The sequence below is a fragment of the Diabrotica undecimpunctata genome, chromosome 6 (assembly GCF_040954645.1).
Source record: "Diabrotica undecimpunctata isolate CICGRU chromosome 6, icDiaUnde3, whole genome shotgun sequence".
NCBI classification, from domain to species: Eukaryota; Metazoa; Arthropoda; class Insecta; order Coleoptera; family Chrysomelidae; genus Diabrotica; species Diabrotica undecimpunctata.
The window spans coordinates 14,155,375-14,175,669 of NC_092808.1; the positions used below are offsets into that span (position 1 = coordinate 14,155,375).

Here is a 20,295-nt window from a genome sequence, read left to right on the forward strand (position 1 = left end):
CTTTTTACAGTATATTTTTTAAAGCATACTTATGCGGGGTTGAAATAAAAAAGAAATCGTCTGTAAGGAAAATGGATGGTTACCTATTTCTTCGAAAAAAAAAAAAAACACCAGAGATTTCGCCACTAAATCATTATCATTATTGTTCTGACAATGTAAATTTGTTAATTATGATCAATACATGTCAATATTTGTCAATGATATATTAATATTGTTAATCGTCTTCAAAGGTCTACAATTTCCTTACTCCCTGTACTATAATCTACTAAACTGTGACAATAGCATACAATGTGTAAATTAATGAATAAAATGCAACGGATCTTACAGAAAAAATGGTATATATTATACTTACACTTCAACGGCGTCATTACTAAACTCATCCCAGTTTCCCGTACTAGGCTCTGGATCGTTAAAATTAAGCAATGAGATGGGATTTCGGCTAGCCGACTGCTCGATGTCCAAATCTCTAAACATAGGTGGCGCCACCAACCTTCCGTCTAGTACGTTTTCAATGGTCAATTCAACCGAGCGGGTCACTCGTAAGTCTTCGATTATGGTCGGTATAGGGATATGAGGAAATAGGGTTTGGACTTGTCTTGCCATCGCGTCTAATTGGGAATTAGAAGCGGAAATGTGGTTTTGACGTATCGGTTGGGCGTTGCTGACTTCCACGGAGAAACTCGGTAACCAGGATACATATCTTGAACCTGTAAATTATCGTCTTAATAGAATATGTTACATTATCAAAAAAGTAGTTTCAAAGATGTACAGAACATTCATTGAGTCCACAAATGGATTTTATAAATGAAATATATCTATCTTTTAGTCTTGAGACATCCAATATTAAACATAGGCCTTCCCTTTGCTACTCCATTTTTGTCTATAACGAGCTACAAGTCTTACAGATGAGAGATGAAATTTCGAAACATATGTAGGATAATGGTGGAGCTGAATTGAAAAGAAATGCAATCGTCTACGTGCAAATATAGTGTCTGGGAGTCGGGAGACTGAGACATCGGAAGCCCTGAAGACATCGAAGAGGAAGTCGAAAGCTCGGCGCAATGATAATCGACGCGGTTCAACCCGGAAGACTGGTGAGTTTAATATTAATTCCTGTAGTAGTATTAATCTTACGCTCTAGGTTTAATTGTACTAACCGCGGAAACCTTTCGGAATATATATATATATATATATATATATATATATATATATATATATATATATATATATATATATGTAAATACTCTTTTCTTTTGGGTGTGGTAGTCAATAAAAACAGAGCTTTGCTAAGGCGTACTATTTATTCTGAATCCAAGCTTTCGGTGGTTTTTTGCCACCTTTATCAAGGTCTACAAAGAAAATTACTATGTTTTAAACAGTTTGAATGGTGCCAAAAAAAAGGCTATAAAAAGTATAAAAAACTTACCCGAATGTAAGATTCGTGGCAGAAACAACAACGTTAAATAACATGATATACTGAAGTTGCAATTACACTTTAAAAATTACTGTTAAAAAAACACTTTAAAATTTCTAAATACGTTAAAAGTTAAAAACAAAATTAAGGACGACATGTTAAAACAGTCGTCGCTGCAGGCTTGATTTCAGTCACATTTCACGAGCAGAAAGAGAACGTGGGTGGACAATTATTGTTTAATAGTTAGGAGAAAATACAAAAAACAACTTTGAAATTAACGTCTCACAAGATACTGTTTATGAATTTTGAGTACTACCAACTGTATTACCAACTTAAAAATAAGCGGGAAGTTCAACATGTTATTCATGACATAAGCAATCGAAAGAAAATAGTATTTAGTAAATAGGTTTAGAAAAAATAATAACTCAAACAAAACAAATCTAAATTAGTAACTGAAGTTTGATCACAAGTATTCAATTAATACTGAAATATTTAACAAAAGAAAAGAACAAAGAAAACTCTGAGATGCAAAATAGCTCAGTCAAAAGTCAATATAAAATTGTAAATTTTGCTAAGATTCTGGATCTCAGATCTCTTATTAAGATTGTTATTATCACTCTTGCTGATATGTACCATCTCTAAGAAAGTTCTCTTAAATTTATTTTTCTCTCTGGCTAATATTTTTACATTGTTGAAATCTATCTTATGGTCTAGATCGATAGTATGCTCTGCCAAAGCACAAGTAGGTTTGTTTAATCTACAATCACTCTTATGAGAAATAATACGGCTAGACAGATTCCTTCCAGTTTCACCAATGTACGTGGATGGACATTCAGTACATTGAATGCAATAAACAACATCTGTAGTCTCTAGAGTGGTTAGGGGTTGTTTTATTTTGCTATACAGCTGACGTATGGTTTTGATGTTCTTGTTAGCTATTTTGATATTCTTAAAGTCTTTAAAAATCTTAGTGAGTTCAACGGTTAGTTTTGGAATATATGGAAGGGCATAAAAATACACACTTGTTGAAGCTGAATTATTTTGTGCTGAGGGCACTGATTGTGACATAGTAAGTCTGTTGTTTCTATTAACAAAGGGAACATTAAAAATTAATTTATTAATCAGTCTTAGAGGATATGAATTTTCAACAAAAATATTACGTAAGAGGTTGAGATCATGTTGGAGATAATCCGGATGAGATAACCTTTTGACACGTTCTTTCATCGCTAGGACTAAATTAGTTTTCATCCTCGGAGGATGGTGAGAGTGGTAGCTTATGAATCTATTGCTACATATGGGTTTTCTATACCATTGTGTTTTCACAACATTATCCTCACATCTATGCAATCTCATGTCAAGGAAAGGCAAAGATCCCTCTCGCTCCTCCTCGCACGTGAATTGCAAGTGTGGGTTTTGTTGGTTGAACACATTTAACGTAGAATGTATGGAGTCTGCAGGTAGTGCCAAGATTAAGTCATCCACATATCTCTTTATGAACGGTATTTCAAAATTGATTTGTTGCAAACAATAATTGTCCACCCACGTTCTCTTTCTGCTCGTGAAATGTGACTGAAATCAAGCCTGCAGCGACGACTGTTTTAACATGTCGTCCTTAATTTTGTTTTTAACTTTTAACGTATTTAGAAATTTTAAAGTGTTTTTTTAACAGTAATTTTTAAAGTGTAATTGCAACTTCAGTATATCATGTTATTTAACGTTGTTGTTTCTGCCACGAATCTTACATTCGGGTAAGTTTTTTATACTTTTTATAGCCTTTTTTTTGGCACCATTCAAACTGTTTAAAACATAGTAATTTTCTTTGTAGACCTTGATAAAGGTGGCAAAAAACCACCGAAAGCTTGGATTCAGAATAAATAGTACGCCTTAGCAAAGCTCTGTTTTTATTGACTACCACACCCAAAAGAAAAGAGTATTTACATATATTTTTTCCAAACTAGTCAAAAATTTTGGACTACTTTTTCTTACTTTATATATATATATATATATATATATATATATATATATATATATATATATATATATATATATATATATATATATATATATATATATATATATATATATATTAATAATCATAAAGTTTGGGGACTACCGAGTAAAACCTCTATTTAAAACTCATTTAAGATTCAAGGCCCTATTTAAAGTACTTTCCTCGATAACATAAATTTCATTTAACGTCGTATGGTCCTTCCACCGTTGGACGGACCATAATCGCTGTTCTTGTGAAATGCTGTTTAGCTCATCGAGCTATTCTTTTTTAATGTTTTCAATTAAATCACACCTGTGCCTTTTTGTGTGTCCACAGCTTGAAAAAAAAGTTTGCAAAAAAGCGGTGAGTACCGAAGAATAAATTGGTAAAAAAAGAGAAAAAGTAATTGTGATTCGCCTATTTTCGTGTATTAGTATAGCCAAACCTTCTTTTGCTATTGTTATTAGGGACTCAGCTACCTATATACCGGAATATAAAGTAGTCAATCACGCAAAACTGGTCGCAGCAAAAAAATGCTACCAACCGCATCGTAGTTCTATATATCCCCAAACTGTAAGATGAAGCAATATAAAGTTCTGGAGCTGTAGTTCCAGAGTGTACTAGACACCACAAGAAAGTATAGTCGATATAACTATAACTATAACTAAAGAGACTACGTTGAGAAATACTTCTTCTTTTTCTTTCTTGTATGTAGACTTTAAAGCCTGTTTCTTCTGCAATATTAGCCTCCAAAATTGTTTAAATTATCGCACCATCTTTTTCTTGGTCTGCCAATACTTCTTCGTCCATTCGGTGACTTATCTCGTGCTGCCTGGAGGTTATGTGATGACTGGGTGGATTGAGTAGCTCAGAAGCCACGTTCATGTCCACAGCCGGTCCAAAGCTCGGATAAAAGAGGAGCGTGATGGGTCAAGTTAGCATCCTACCCATTGTGAAAGAAAACAAGGCTCAAAGAACTGATATAAAGCCTTATATATAAATTGAGAAATACATGCATTTGAAATAATAATATTTTAATCTTGTTAAATCTGTTTCCTATCTAGAATATTATTATAATAACAAGTTTTACTTTTCATGGACTTTTCCTATGATCACATACTCAATTCTTATCAATAATAGATATATATTATATCGAGAAGGAACATTAGTAATTTATTTCACCTTTTAAAACGTCATTGATTTATTTGTAAAATATTATCGCTATTCAGTTATTAACAATTATGATAATGTTAATTGGTTCTAACGATTGATAAGTAAAGTAGAATTTTTTGCTTCAAATCGAATCAACTGTATCGTTAAGTATATTGTTATTGCATTAATCATTTGCGTACTCCAATGAAAATGTTAAATTGCAAAGGTAATCGTGACCCGGCTAGTCGAATCAAGGCTATTTATCGACCTTTAAGATTTTTTTAACCTAATTTAATCAAGCGTTTACACATTGTGTATTCTAAAATTAAAGTACAACGTAAGATACGGATAGTTGATGGAAAACGATTAGTGTGTCTCTTAGATGCTATAAATAATCATTACATGACTGCATTTCATCATAATGGTACATCTAAGGCAACGGAATCGAAACAAATGACTTGAAAAAAGCCAAAAGAAAAATACGGAAATAAATGTTCCTATATAGGCGTTAGATCTCCAGTTGAACAAACTAAAGTAACTATACTGATCAGGACGCTAGATGATTTAGAAAACTGACACTCACGTTCTAAATAAGTGTACATTATATGCAGAAAACACGTGACTATGTGACACTTTTCACGTTGTTCTAGCAGCATGTCCTCTGTCACCGCTCCTCAGCGAATGGTAAATAGAAATACCACAATAGAAAACAACATTTACATATGTTTTTTACCTATATATCATTCCTTCTGCTGACCAACGTAATTATTGCAAATTGGAATTATGATAAATTGCAGAAATTAACTCTAAGGATAGGTGCTAGAAGGTGAAGGTATTTCACAGAGCGACTGTGAAAGCCGTTCTGAAGAGGCCTATTAGGCCGAAATACGTATAAGCGGATGCACAGTGAACGTACGGATGTACGTGAAATCAAATCTTAACTGTCTTTTCCTTTTTATTCCGATATTATCTGTACGAGTACTAGAAACCAATTCGCTAAGAATTTTGCTTAGTTGAGGAGATATGTTGTGGAATGCAATTTTTAGATTCCCCATGTCTCTAATAACATCTATATCAACGTCTGTTTTGCCTTGCAATTCTTAGAAGGCACAGATTAAAGCAAAATTCTGAATTTGGTTTCGAAAATTAGTTTAAGGATTTTAATATCAGATGTCGCTATTTGCGTCTATACGAAGCCATGTTACAGTTGCCTCCTAAGACAGAAAATATGTATTTGTTTTCACGTTCAGAGCGACTGTGAAAGCCGTTCTGAAGAGGCCTATTAGGCCGAAATACGTATTAAGCGGATGCACAGGCGCCCTGTACGTAAACTCAAATCTTAACTGTCTTTTCCTTTTTGTCTTTTCTTTTTTTGAAGGTATTTCCTTCTCTGCTATCTGCCGTAATGTTGGCTTGTGGATGATCTCCAGTCATCACTCTGGAAGAGGAACGAAGGCTTTGTGGTTCCACCTTCTTTATTAAAGATACTATTTAAAACAGTCGTCCAAAAGTACATCAGCTAGAGATTTAGCTCAGGTCTGCTTCAGCGGAGTGACTCTAACAATATAGAGTAGTGTGAGTTCGAAGGTATTTTTACATTCAAAAGTCTCTTATATTAAGAGGGTTTTCTTACATTTAAAAGTTCTTAGAAGTACTCTATAAGCAGGGTGCACCTCAAAGTTAGGCAGAACGTAGGCTTCCCTGTAAATATATTCATCATAGTTATGTTAAAGTGGAAAAATCATTCTTTAAATAAATAGTGATACAAAGAGGAGTGAGGCAGGGTTGCGTGCTTTCACCATTGTTGTTTAATTTGTATTAGGAAGCAAACGGCGGATCTATCTGCTTCAGATCTATAGATAAAAACAAAACTTCTATTTTTACTTACTTTTGTATAAACTATTGTAAATTAGTTTATTTGAAAATAAACAATCGTGATTCCAATTTTAATTATACAAAGGATATTAACACTAAAGTTACAGCTTAGGATAAAAAATATATTATATAAAATTATAATAAGTGAATGGCCACCCCGAATAAGGTTGTAATCCACAAAATCATGTTTTGTCAGGAAACGTTTTTTTCGTTTGTAATCAAATTTAAGATCAATAATGTACTTTTTATTGTTGGAAAAGAAAAACAAAAAGATTTATGAGAGGATAATATAGCATAAAATTGTATATCTATCTACAATTGGCTATCTACGGCGATAGAAAATCAGTTTAGTGGAACAAGGTTGTAACATCACTGAAATTCATCAAAATGCGTTGGTTACAACCTTTTAACATATTGTGTGGAAACGTAAAGAAATAAGACAAATATGACTGTTAAGAAAATGATATTTATTTTCAAGGAACACCTATACCTATACCTAAAATTCTCTATATTCTGGATAAACTTCGCCTGATGAGATGTTACGTACTTTCTGTGCTGTTCTACGGAATGGAGTCATGGACGTTGAAAAAGATTGATACCAAAAAATTAGAGGCATTTGAACTGTAGATGTATCGCAGAATCCTGAGAATATCATGGACCGAGAGAGTCACAAATGTCGAGGTCTTGAGAAGAATGAATAAAGAAAAGGAAGTCATATTTACGATCAAAAAACGAAAACTGCAATACTTGGGACACATTACAAGAGGCGAAAGATATGGACTGCTTCGAATAATTATGCAAGGGAAAATAGCAGGAAAAAGGTCCATAGGAAGAAGACGAAACTCCTGGCTAAAGAATCTACGGGAATAGTATAGCTGTAGCAGCAATGAATTGTTTCGGTCAGCAGTTTCGAAAATACGTATAGCCCTGATGATCGCCAACCTTCGGAACGAAGATGGCACTTGAAGAAGAAGATATTCTGGATTAGGAATAAAAGCTTACATATCCACTACGTTATTTTTTCTTCTTTCTTTACTGGCAAAGGATTCTTATACAACACAGGAAGACTTTCAACCAATTGGAATGGCAACTGGTGGCAAAAAAAGATTTCGAACTCCTCTTTCTTTTTTAGCCAAGAGATGGGAAGTCCAAGGTCGCAATACATTGTGGCTTTCTCGACATAATAGATTTATAGGATCATCACTGGTAATTTTGTACCATACCGCTTCAGTTATTTTAGTCTTGTTTTTCAGTAAACCTGACTCGACTATATTTAAGTCTTTAAAATCGGTTCTCTCAAGAAAACACACAATAAATGGCTTAGAGGGTCTTGCATTGGCTATAACTTCAATCCAATCTTTTGCTGCTGTTTTTTTCTACGCTCAATAAGAGCGAAATCACTATCGCAGGACAAGAAGCTGTGTCTGCTAATTAAAAACTTTTGCGCCACAGATGTAAAATATCTCATAGTGACCAGGTACTGGTATAATGCAATACTACGCCAATTATTATTTTGTCCTATACATCGGTCTGACCAAACAATTCATTTTCTTTCTGTTTTTTCTATGGGCTTAAAGTTAGCGGCAATATACTTCAGTAGGCAGGATGTTGTTTCAGAAGATAGAACATTTGTCTGGGTGCCAAATAATCTTTTGAGTGTTATTTCTGGAATAGTGGCTCACTTCTTTTGGAAAAGATTTAATGTGCTCTCTTAAAGCTACTTTTACTTCACATGGCATAGAGAACATAGAGTTTTTTGACATACACGTATATTTATGCTTGCAACGGCAACGTATAAATAAACGAACAGTTTCGTCGCGATTTACCTTCAGGAACATATCGTCTTTTCACATCTACTAAATCCATATTGGCGTAACAACATTGTTTGACTATCGTAGCTAACACTGTAGAATTGTTTAAAAAGCAATTGTTTTTGACCAAGTTAATTTCCTCACACCCATACTTACAGCGACAAGTTCTAGCCTGCAACAAAAAAACGCTTTGATGTAAAACACAGTTGCCAACAAAATTTCAGTTTACTTATTTTTGTATTAAAATTTATCTTTTTTATAGTTAAATAAAATTTAAAAGTTGCTTTCAATTAGAATTAAACACATTTTTATGCAAGCGTTTTAAAAATGTATAGTTTGACATGCTCCAGTAGTGTTAAACATATTTAAAAAATGACCTATATTAACCTTGTTAACCTAATGTATACATCTAAAGCTATTTAGTTACTTAAACATCAGGAAATAAATACAACTTTCTGTACTTACGTTTACTGGAGGTAATTTTTCAGGAACAACAGTACCCTTTCTGGAAATATATTGCTTCCCAGTGTCTCGTAGGGTTTTTCTTTTATTGTCCTTCCACTCACTAAGCCTAATGATGTTATAACCTTATTCGCCGCGGCTCGACTTGAATACTCTCATTCTCTCATAAACATGAAATGAGGTGATTTTCTGCGACCAATTGTATACCAGTATAACAGAAATGATGATTACAACCTTATTCCGCTAATAACACCGATTCACAAATATTGAGGGTTACAACCTTATTCGCGGCGAACATTCAAGTGTATATGTATTTATATTATGTATAATTACAGTATACCGCAAGGTTACTACACCCGTCTCGATTTTTCGAGTCACGCTAAATAGAATTTCGGGCCCGTACAAAACATCATACCGAGCGATAAGAAGTATTCACTTCAAAAATTATATCGAAAAGTCTATAAAAAAGCTAGAGAAGTTGTAACATCTCAAATTAACGTCCAGAAAGTAAGTCTGGGGTAGTGGGCCGTTGTACAGAGACCAATGGAGTCGCTGACATATAATTTAATTGCAGAATACTACGAATTTATTACTTATTTACAAAGTACATAGTTCTATATATAATGTATCTTGAAAGTTTTTAGTTTGATCAGTTAAATTTCAGTTTTACTTACCATCGAAATGGAAAAAATGATTGAACGGTCTTCGCGTATTCTCCTGAGGCTCCACCTGTATTTCTGGCGGTTCAAGACTGGCAACTGACGGACTTTGGATGTTCAAGGTCATTCTACAAGTTGGACAGGAGGTATCTTGTTCCAGCCACGACAATAAGCAAGTGCTGAAGTAAAAATTAAAGTACCACTTTGGTGAATGTACATATCTCAATAACATAATTTGCTAAGATGAGTTTTGCAACTGTATAATTAATTTGTAAATGAACTAAAAAAACTTACTTGTGAAAGAGATGAGCACACGGCAGTTTTCTGGCAGTTTCCATTTTTTCCCAACAGATGGCGCAATTGTCTGAGTTTTCCTGCAACTCTTTGTCGGTAGCCATAGGGTAGTTTTGTTCCAAGTGATTCTTGACCCATAAATAGTTCCTGTGCTTTTTGAATTTGCTCTGTATGTCATGAATTAATAGTCTGAAATAAACATAAGTGTTATTTTGTTGCTTTGTAATGAAAGGGCAATTGATTAAAAGGATACGGTTCAGAGACAAGATAAGTAGTCGGTAGTCAGAGCAAGACCATGGAATATAAGGATGTGCGTCAAATTAAAACAAGCCAATAGAGCTGAAAAGTATTACAATAATTGATATTAGTAAAAAAAATGTAAATTGTAAGAAATCAAAACTAGATCCATTCAAAATCAGGGACTACTAGCTATAGAAGATCTTACGAAATACAAACTATACAATACCACCAGAAAGAATAGAAATAGAAAATGGGCGAAAAAGTCGAAACATTTTGCGACCTATTCAAAAAAAATGTTTACACCCGACGTCGGAGAATACTCACTATAAACAAAAAAGGAGGTTAACTAAGTACTCGCACAACCTTATTAGTAGTAGGTAAAAATTATTATACAACACAACATCGATCTAAAAAAGAACCTAGACTTACTAAAAACAAACTCTTCAACAACTCCCAAAGAAAGGTTTCCAATTCTGACAGTTATTTAACTCTATAATAAGAATAGGTCACTTCCCATCACAATAGAAATTAGTACAGACAACGATGATACTGAAGCAAGGAAAACAACCTGAAAATGTACAGTCCTATCGGCCTTTTAGGCTTCTTCCAGTTTTCTCCAAAGTTTTTGAAAAGCTGACATTTACTGGGCTAATGGCTATCTTAGAAACTAAAAAATCAAATTAAGAAGACAAAAATAGGACAAATCGACAAGTCAAACAGGCACTAATGGAACAGAGAAGCCAAAAGAAATCTGGAGGCTCCAAAGAATATTAAGGAGTGATAAGAAACATATCATCCCACTGTACGGAGAAAACATAATCGTCTACTCCGTAGAAGAAAAACCAGAGGTGATGAGGAGGATTTTCCAGAGAGAGAAAGAGAGAGAGAGAGGGAGAGAGAGAGAGAGAGAGAGAGAGAGAGAGAGAGAGAGTGCATCTTGAAGAAGACATTGACTTTATCCAAGAAGTCGAAGAAACACAAGAAGAGATGCTCGAAGATCAGGAAGAAATAATCTATTGCAACGTTATTGTATACCCTAACAAACAACAAGAATGCAATACTAACTAAGATACATGCTATTCCCAAGCCGATGGAAAGAAGCCCACATAATCATAACACCCAAGCCTGTCAAAAACAACATATTCCGCAGAACTACAGGCCGATTAATTTGCTTCCAGCAGTTAGCAAGATACAGACACAGAGAGGCTAGAAATAATCCGGGAAGCATAATTCTTCTTCAGAGCGCAATACTCTAGCGAACTGCAAGTCCTCAGATTAACATAGTACATAGCAGTTGGATTCAATGGCAATAGCATCCTGGACGTAAGCAAAACCTACTTACGGAATGTGGCATAAAGAAAATGAAGGAATATGGATACAGCGGGGCCATGAAGAAACTAATCACCTCTTACTTAGACGATCGGGGGTTCAGGGTTTAGATAGGACAATTCCTGTCTGACCACTGAGCCCAAGAGGCCGGAGTACTACAAGAAGTGGTCTTGTCACACTTTCTGTATAACATATACACAGTAGATATTCCAAGAACACCCGGAACGCTGCCTAGCCTTTAGGCTGACGATATTGCAATAGTGGCGCAACACAGAAACCTTGATGTAACTGTAAGAAATGTACAGACGGCATTGGATACAGTAACAGACTGGTGTATCCAATAGAAAAGAGTCATAAATCCAGAGAAGACCCAGGCAGTTATCTTAAAAAAGAGAAGGGACAACCCAGAAGAACATTGCAAGAAAGATCTATGAAATGGAAAAATGACGTTAAATAATGGATCAATACATGGATCAATGCACTAGGAATCATAATGGATCACTACACTAGGAATTATAATGGATCAATACCTAACGTTTAAACCATATGTAAACGCAACAATCCAAAAAACAGACATAGTCAGAGACTCAGAGCAGCCATTAGAAGGCTTACGGGATGAAAAAGTACATTTACTATCAAAATCAAAATTAGACTTATATATTACCCAGAATGACATATGCATATCTCGAATGGGCTCAAGAAGCCCACAACAAATGCCTAAGAGAAGTCGCAAACCTGAACAGATACGTAGCTGAATGTTTCCTTTTCAGAGATTTGAAGCAAGTCAGATTACTGGAAACGATGGAGGAAAAAGAAAAATATGATGAAAATAAAAGAAAGAAAAGCATACACCCTCTACAAAAAAAAAATATAAAAAACATAACATACTTATAAAAATTATAAAAATACTAATAAGACAGCGCCAACCACCAAAAAATTGTACTATCCAGAAACAATGAAAAACAAAACGGATCCGTTGGGCCAACACACTTGAGCACTGAATTGTCCAACTGAGCCAAGCCCAGAGCGGGGAATCGGCGCCCGAGTAAGCAACAGCAATTCTAAGATAAGTCAGCAAGATAATAGCTGGACTAAAGCGCCTCACGCTGTCTCCCGCATTACTCAGTAAAGACATCGTATGAGGGCGTATTTTTTCGGGACTCTCATATGACAAGCATAATTATGATAGTAACTTTCCATAGGACACCAGCTTATCAAGACAAACACATGCATATAACCTGCTTTATTTTTCAAGCAATTGTTAATTCTTAAGTTTTTCTTCATATGTAATACGAGCCCCTTCCCATATCAGTTGGCCCACCTATGGAATTTGCAGTTTAAGTCGATTACCATTAACAAATTATACTCTGCATGTTTTTATATGTTCCCATATTAATTCATATGGCATTTTTATTAATATTTATTAAAAACATTACTCTTATGGTTTTTTCTTTATTTTCAGCATAAAAAAAATTCACTAAACCCTTGCTATGCATTCACTTATGTCAACATACGTTGATTTTTTCATAATTACGTTAAATCCAGAGGTAGCTTTGGAAAAATTACATCAAAACAATAATATTGTCAGTTAATGTCAAATGTATTTTGTAGTATTGTAAAGCTTTTTGCCGTTTGTGGATTGTACAATGGGTCGAGGTAAAGTTATCGATGAGAAAATTTGTTCAATTATTATTAGATTTTTTAATTCTGGAAAATCCATTCAAATAACCCAGCCTTTTAAGTGATCCGGACCAGGTGACCTGGTCTTCAAGCAGACCCTTATTTCCCATGACAAAAGGTATAACAGCTGACGATATTTTGAGTTGATTTTTGTCAGAAACAATGTGTCTTGGTGATATTTGACACGTTCTGGTGTCGCACCCTGTATATTATAATAAACTTTAATTGCAATTATTTATTTCTTTATTTATTATACCAAATGATCCTCATGAAACTTCTCGACTTATTAAAATAACTACATAATTAGTTTATAAAGAACTTTCACAAATTAATATAAATGTATAGATATTAATGTAGCAAATTGCATTTAATTACACCTATTTATAATACTTACCTGAGTTGCATACAAATGACGAGGCTGGCCATGGACAAGAAAATATTGCTCAAGAAAAGCATGTGGAGGTGGTGAATTAGATCAATGAGAAGTGCGGTGAGGTCGAAGCCAAGTTCAAAGTAATAGGACACCGGTCCTCGTTTGTCTAAGGCTTTGCTGTCCTCGCCGGTGGTGGGAGTATTGTTTTCATTCCGCATGTCGTACAGATGAAACGCGTACCGGATGATCACGTGAAGGGTACGAATGGCCAAGAGCAGTACCTGAAATGGAATAAATACTACATGAATAAATACCTTATTGATTTTATTGGATTGTAAATGAAGTCATACGTTAGATACAAGAAACAAGTATTTGTCGGAAGCTCGTAGTAAACCTTGTCAAAATTTCCTGCGTTTCTCGATGAGATGTTCGATTATAAATAAATATTATCACTGCATGAACGCCCTGTTCGGAATCCATTTTGATTTGTTTAACTAAATAGTTTGGTGAGTGTTAATATAATTGCCTAACATCAAAACTATATTTTTGTATTGGTATGACTGAGTTATCCTTTCGTTAGTAAGTTGGTGTCATGGTCATTGTCAACATAATTTCAGATTTATGTTTACTAGTTAGATAGTTTGTTCATGTTTACAAGTCTCATGTATCCAAATATCTTTTGTGATCCTAAACTTTAATAATCCTTTTTGCACCAACATTGGTTTTAACGACGAACAGTTAGAACCTTTAGTCTGTTACTTAGGATCTTTGCGTAGATTTTTTATGCAGTATTTAGTAAACTAATGCCTCTAGGCAGTTGCTTTCATTACCCTTTTTGAAATTGAAGATGGTGTGTATGTGTTTTTTTTTTTCTTTTTTTGGTTTGGAAATACTTTTACGTATCATCAGGACTAGATGTGCTGCCTAGTATGTCGGACACGTATATTACAATACAATACCGACTAAAACCCGTGCTCTTCTTCTGTCTATGTTTCCCACGGTTAAGGTATTACTTCACGGGGGGATAATTTAGCTATTGCTCTTCCTTCATGTTGTTGAAGTAATTGCTTCCCTCCTTCTAACCGTCTCTATTTTCAGCTCGTCTCCTGGATTCATCAATACACAAGCCAGTTCCAAACATTAAAGTTAAAATTTAAGAATTAAGAATTCATCACTTCAAAACTGCTTCCCCTTCAACCAATGGTCTCTTTGCTTCACCAGAATACTCAAAGATATCATTTTTAAATGATAAAAATAACTCGTCTTAAACCAAACTAAACATGCAAAAGCAATGGTAAACATTAGTTGTTTATACCATTTATATCGGCCATGACACTGCAATCGACCTGCCCTCTACATTCAGTTTCAATCGCGAATACCGACCATCCTAGTCTTGATTTCTTTGTGAACGTTTATTTTAAGTTGGATAAACTCTTGTAACCCAATAATAAGCTCTTCAAGATGCTCCCAAGCCTTAAGGATATATATATATATATATATATATATATATATATATATATATATATATATATACTCACACATATACTCACAATGTGTCTGTGTCAATATTAAATTCATTAGTTTTTTGTAGGATCTGTTTCAAGCTGGAGACAGATCTGGACATCTGGTCTATTGTGGATTTATGTCTGTAGAAACCAACGATATTTGATAGTTTTGTTATATTCATCACCGTTATTGCCCAATAGTTTTTGTGTCGTTTGAGATCACTCCGGTGCAGCACTGTGTAATTTATGTAGAGCATTAATATAGGGTCTCTCGATGACTTGGTATTTTTTAGTCTACTAAATATTGTTCTGAAGCTAAATGTCGACTAAATGCTTCTTCAATTTCAGCTACTGAAGGAGGATTTATTTCTTTGTTAAATTAACCCCAAAGACTTACGCAAATCATTAATATTCGAACCTTTTTTTTGTTTTTATCGTACTAAAATATCGATTAACTAGAACAATTATAGAACTGACGTGATATGATTAAAAATTAATGTTAATAAATTCGAAGTACGTTCACAATGCACTAAAAAAAGAATAGAATATAATATGGGAGGTTATATAGTAGGTAGTTTAAAAAAGCGCTATTTTATGAGAGTCACGTAGGTTTTGCGATCAACAAGATTCAGAAATATAATAATTATTTATTTGTACATTGCATATAGTATCATTATGTTTTTCATTGTAATATAATATAATATAAGTAATTTAAGGGTATCGAAAACCAAATTGTGAGACAAGTTTTAAAAGTATTTATCCATTTTTGTTTATTCTAATGCCAATTCTTATTTCAACGGTTTTTAAAAAATGCGTTTTTAGACTTAAAAAGTAAAAACTTGTATGGGGACGAATTTTTTGAGGGATCTAAAAAATTCATTTTTGGTAATCCTTAAAATTAAACCGACACTTTCATGAAAAAATCATTCTGCCGTTAACTGCGTCCTGGGGTCAACCGGACCCCATTTTTTTTTGAGTTTTTTGTTAAATTATTAAAGACATAATTCATTATATCGTTATAATTTGTAAACATTTAAGTTGGAATAAAACCATTATAGCGACAAGCTAATTACGAAATAAATTTTTGTATTCAAAAATTAAATAAAACAATCTCATATTAAAATTTACATTTTCGCAAATGGTTTATATACATAAGAAATAGAAATGTGTTTTTTCAATACGTTTATTTACTACAGATACCTATTAGATATGCTCGACACTTTAATTATACATTTTGAGTTGCATTTATGAGAAACGAAATTAATATAACGACCAGCCCGATAATAAAAGTTTATGGCCTGGCTTTTAAAAACAAAGAACGCGTGTTCTGTGTTGAGTTTTAGTTTTCAGTAATCATTGAGACACCATTTGCATCGGTCCGCGATACATACTCAAAAAATACCGTCCCTTCGAGAATTAATTACGTTTTACAAAATAAATATTATTAACACTTTTTTCTACGTTTTATTTGATTCTATTATTTTTTATTTTTGTTTTCGTGGTAAATAGGTTTATCACACGCATCCACACAACCACGGAACACCATCCTCATCCTAAAACAGTGAAAGACCTGCGTAGATTTCTAGGTATGTTGAACTTTAGATAATCCATGAAACGGTTTAGATAATCCATATCACGGACCATTTCCAGTAGTTAAACAAGGAGATAAAACATTTGTCCTTCGTGTAAACGGAAAAGAAGTAACAATTTCCATCGATAGATTCAAACCTGCGTATGAGGTCAACGTAAATCAAGAACCAGAGAAAATAACAGTGTCCAGAGAAACAAACACCTACAACAATTTTGAGAACAGCAGACCCAAGAGACAAACGAGATTTACGGGAAGTTATCAAGCAAGTGTCAGTTAAATAATTTTTTTAACTATGTATGTATTATCCATATTTCTTGAAGGGGGGTAATATCGCGACAAGCTAATTACGAATTAATAAAACAATCTCATATTAAAATTTACGTTTTCGCAAATAGTTTATATACATAAGAAATAGAAATGTGTTTTTTCAATATGTTTATTTACTACAGATATTAGATATGCTCGACACTTTAATTATACATTTTGAGTGCGTTGCATTTATGGGAAACGAAATTAATATAACGACCAGCCTGATAATAAAAGTTTATGGCCTGGCTTTTAAAAACAAAGAACGCCTGTTCTGTGTTGAGTTTTAGTTTTCAGTAATCATTGAAACACCATTTGCATCGATCCGTGATACACATACAAAAAATACCGCCCCTTCGAGAATTAATTACGTTTTACAAAATAAATATTATTAACACTTTTTTCTATGTTTTATTCGATTCTATTATTTATTATTTTTGTTTCCGTGGTAAATAAGTTTATCACACGCATCCACACAACCACGGAACACCATGTAAGCACATTTTCTATTTCTTTAACAATTTTAACAAAATAACTATTTCTTTGTTGATTTTTTCGTTTCGTATAAAGAACAAGGAACTAAAATATACAAACTATCTAAGTAAAATATAGTATTATCAACAAAACTGCGAACTATTTACAAGTAACATTTTTCTAAATGCAATTGTTGCAAACATATACCCTGCATTCGCCGCACATGGGTCGGGAACATTTGTTGATGCACGGCATTTTTGTTTTTTTGTCATTCTTTCGATCACAGACACCACATCTCTTTCGTTTCTGGTTCTCATTATTTAATTCTCTTCTCTCTGCACATTCTTATATTGAGATATGGTTCTTCAAGTTTTCTTGCAAGAATTTTGTAAAAGGCTTTTCTCTCTATGGCTTGCTTGTTTTTATACTTTCTCCATGTAAAATGAGTGCATTGACACCTGCACTATTCATTATTGTAAAAAAAATAGTCATTGGCCATCCCTAGTTTGCCGGTTAGTAGAATATGTTGTACATTTTTGATCTAATGCATCCACACCCCTTTTGTTTGATTATAGAAGCAAATGATTTCTTGTTTACTAGATTCTATGACCTCACATTCGGTATGGTGCATTTATGATATTAACAAAACTGCGCCTTTTTTGAACGTAGGAAATTATAATGTAGTCATTTGAAAAACCATATATGGAAGATGCTACAGCTCTGCTCCAACTTGGAAGGAACGGCATACGTATTTCCTTTTTGTTTCCTTTGAGCGAGCCAACATAAGTCAGCCCTCGTTTTTTTTTAATGCATCCATGATTTCTATGGATGAAAATAAATTGTCTGCTGTGACATTTCGGTGTGAATTAGCAATTGGATGACACAGTCTCAACACCGCTTTTGTTGGTTTCATGAAACATATCATTTGTTAGAGAAAAACCATCACTATCCTTACCACAGTAAATATAGCCATTATAGAAATAGTGGGTACTTGCGGAACCTACATCTACCGCGAAATCCCATCAGCATTTCGTCTATACAACACAATTCTCCCATAGAATAACAGTCTTGGCAATTTTTAACAAAACGCTCAAATAACCAAGACACTGCTGCAGTTGGATCATTAGTTTTACGTTCTTCTTAATCATCTGCATTATCAAACCTCAAAACAAAAGCAATAAAATATTTACACTAACTATTCAGTCAACAAACCTTAGACATGCGAGCAACACATATACAGTATACTCCCTCTATAACGAACACGGTTATTACGAGGTTTCGCTTATAACGAGATACATTAGATGTCCCATGAAATTTCTATTGAACTATAACCGTCTATAGCGAGGCAAATTTGGTTATAACGAAAGAAAATAAGATCCAAAAACGTGTTTTTTACGTTTTTAGTCCGGTCGTGGCTATAAATAAATACCTTTTCAAACAGCCCCTCAATAAACTTAACTGCAGCCCGCAATAAACTTCTTTACAATGAATAAATACAACTGTTTCACATCTTTAGAAAATATATGATAGAATGATACTGGACCATTTAAAGCAGTTAAAAATAACAGAGTTCTTAAAATTGCAGAAGCAATAGTTTATGTTATCCTTGAAAATACGATTTATATATTATGTAGTTGGAAAAAAATATAAGTACAGCTTTTTTGTTTTAACGTATATCATTAATAATAAAAGTAAACAACTCTTTAATATATTTCATTGACAATAAAAGTAAATAACTTTTTTTCAAAAACGCCATTCAAACAATATTTATTAGCATCTTATATTGCTCCGAATGGCTTCACTATAGGAAGTTAATGATTTAGAAAACTACAGATTCATATATATGCACAGTATGTATTATGATTATCTGATATAACGAGATCGGCTTATAACGAGGTAATTAGTCTGTCATTACAGTTCTCGTTATAGAGGGAGTCTACTGTACTATGTTTTCAAAGACATAATGGATGTGAATATGTCGCGTCCCGTTCCATCCATTGCAAATATTTCTTGCAAGTTTTCATCATTTGACTTGAAAACTGCAAGATAGCGAGAAACTCTCTAAATTGTTTCTTTGTTAGTTCTCTCAGTTGTGTTCTATCACAATTGCTAAATTTATCTTGAAATAACAATATTTTAATTTGTCCGTAGAATTATTTCGTTTTTCATATCCTCTGTGAAAAGAAGGCTTCGTATTTTTAAGGGATCAGAGACATTACCACATTTTGCAGGTCTTTTCAACCCCGGAAGAACTTTTACCAGATTGTATTTTTTGTTCTAATATTCAAATCTGAATTGGCCGGAATAGTAGACCACTTGTATCCATTTTTACCAAAATAAAACTTACCATTTGTTGTTTCTGGCCCCTCTTCTTCTTCACCAATAGCCTGACTTTCTTATGTTTTCCATCTCAGATTCAGAGTTATGGTCATTCTCTGGAGAAAAATCTTTGTCGTTGTAGTCATCATAATCACTAAACTCGCTTTCTAATTCATCATATCACCACCGTCTTACACTTTCATCAAAAGTAGGCTCTCCGAAATACACTCTTTTGAAAGAAGCTGCCATTTCAGAAATAAAACAGACACCAAATGAACTTTACCGCTGGCTATTCAGAGCAATACTGAATCACAGTTGACGTACGTATCTAAGTGGCTGATGAGTGCACCAACTTAAAGGTAGATGGCGCGGCCAGGCATAAATGCTAAATTTGCAAGTTTTACATGGATTTAAAAAGTACTGGGGGTCCGCCTGACCCCATAACGCCATTTGAGGGTTGAAACAAATTACTTTACGTATATTAAAATTTTATGTGACTGGACTAGTAGTAAATCATAAACATGCATCATTACAATAATTTATTTACTACAAATACCTACTGAATCTTAAATATAAGTGTAATAAAAAATTAATGTATATTCCGACCAGTTTAAATACCTATTCTAGTAGCAAAACAATTCTGGGAAAACACGTTCATGAAACACATCAACAGCGTTGTAGCACATTTTGAAGATATACATACAAGGATATTATCATCCCGATAACTAAAATCCAGTACTGTATATTCTGGCGCATACATACAGTGTGTCCGTAAAGTATGGAATAAATTCGATATTCCCTAAATGAAAAGCCTTTTTAAA

General features: G+C 33.7%; 1 protein-coding gene across 2 annotated transcripts in view; it reads right to left on the minus strand.

The window, feature by feature from the left end:
- The window catches only part of LOC140443157 (E3 ubiquitin-protein ligase AMFR-like), a 105,931-nt gene that overhangs the window by 22,021 nt on the left and 63,615 nt on the right, over positions 1-20,295 (minus strand). For both annotated transcript variants that reach the window (XM_072534251.1, XM_072534252.1), the window contains exons 4-7: positions 13,301-13,560; positions 9,658-9,846; positions 9,379-9,542; positions 353-707 (exon numbers count right to left, since the gene is read on the minus strand). In XM_072534251.1, coding sequence (XP_072390352.1) covers positions 353-707; positions 9,379-9,542; positions 9,658-9,846; positions 13,301-13,560 — 968 coding nt within the window. The remainder of the gene's footprint in view (positions 1-352; positions 708-9,378; positions 9,543-9,657; positions 9,847-13,300; positions 13,561-20,295) is intronic.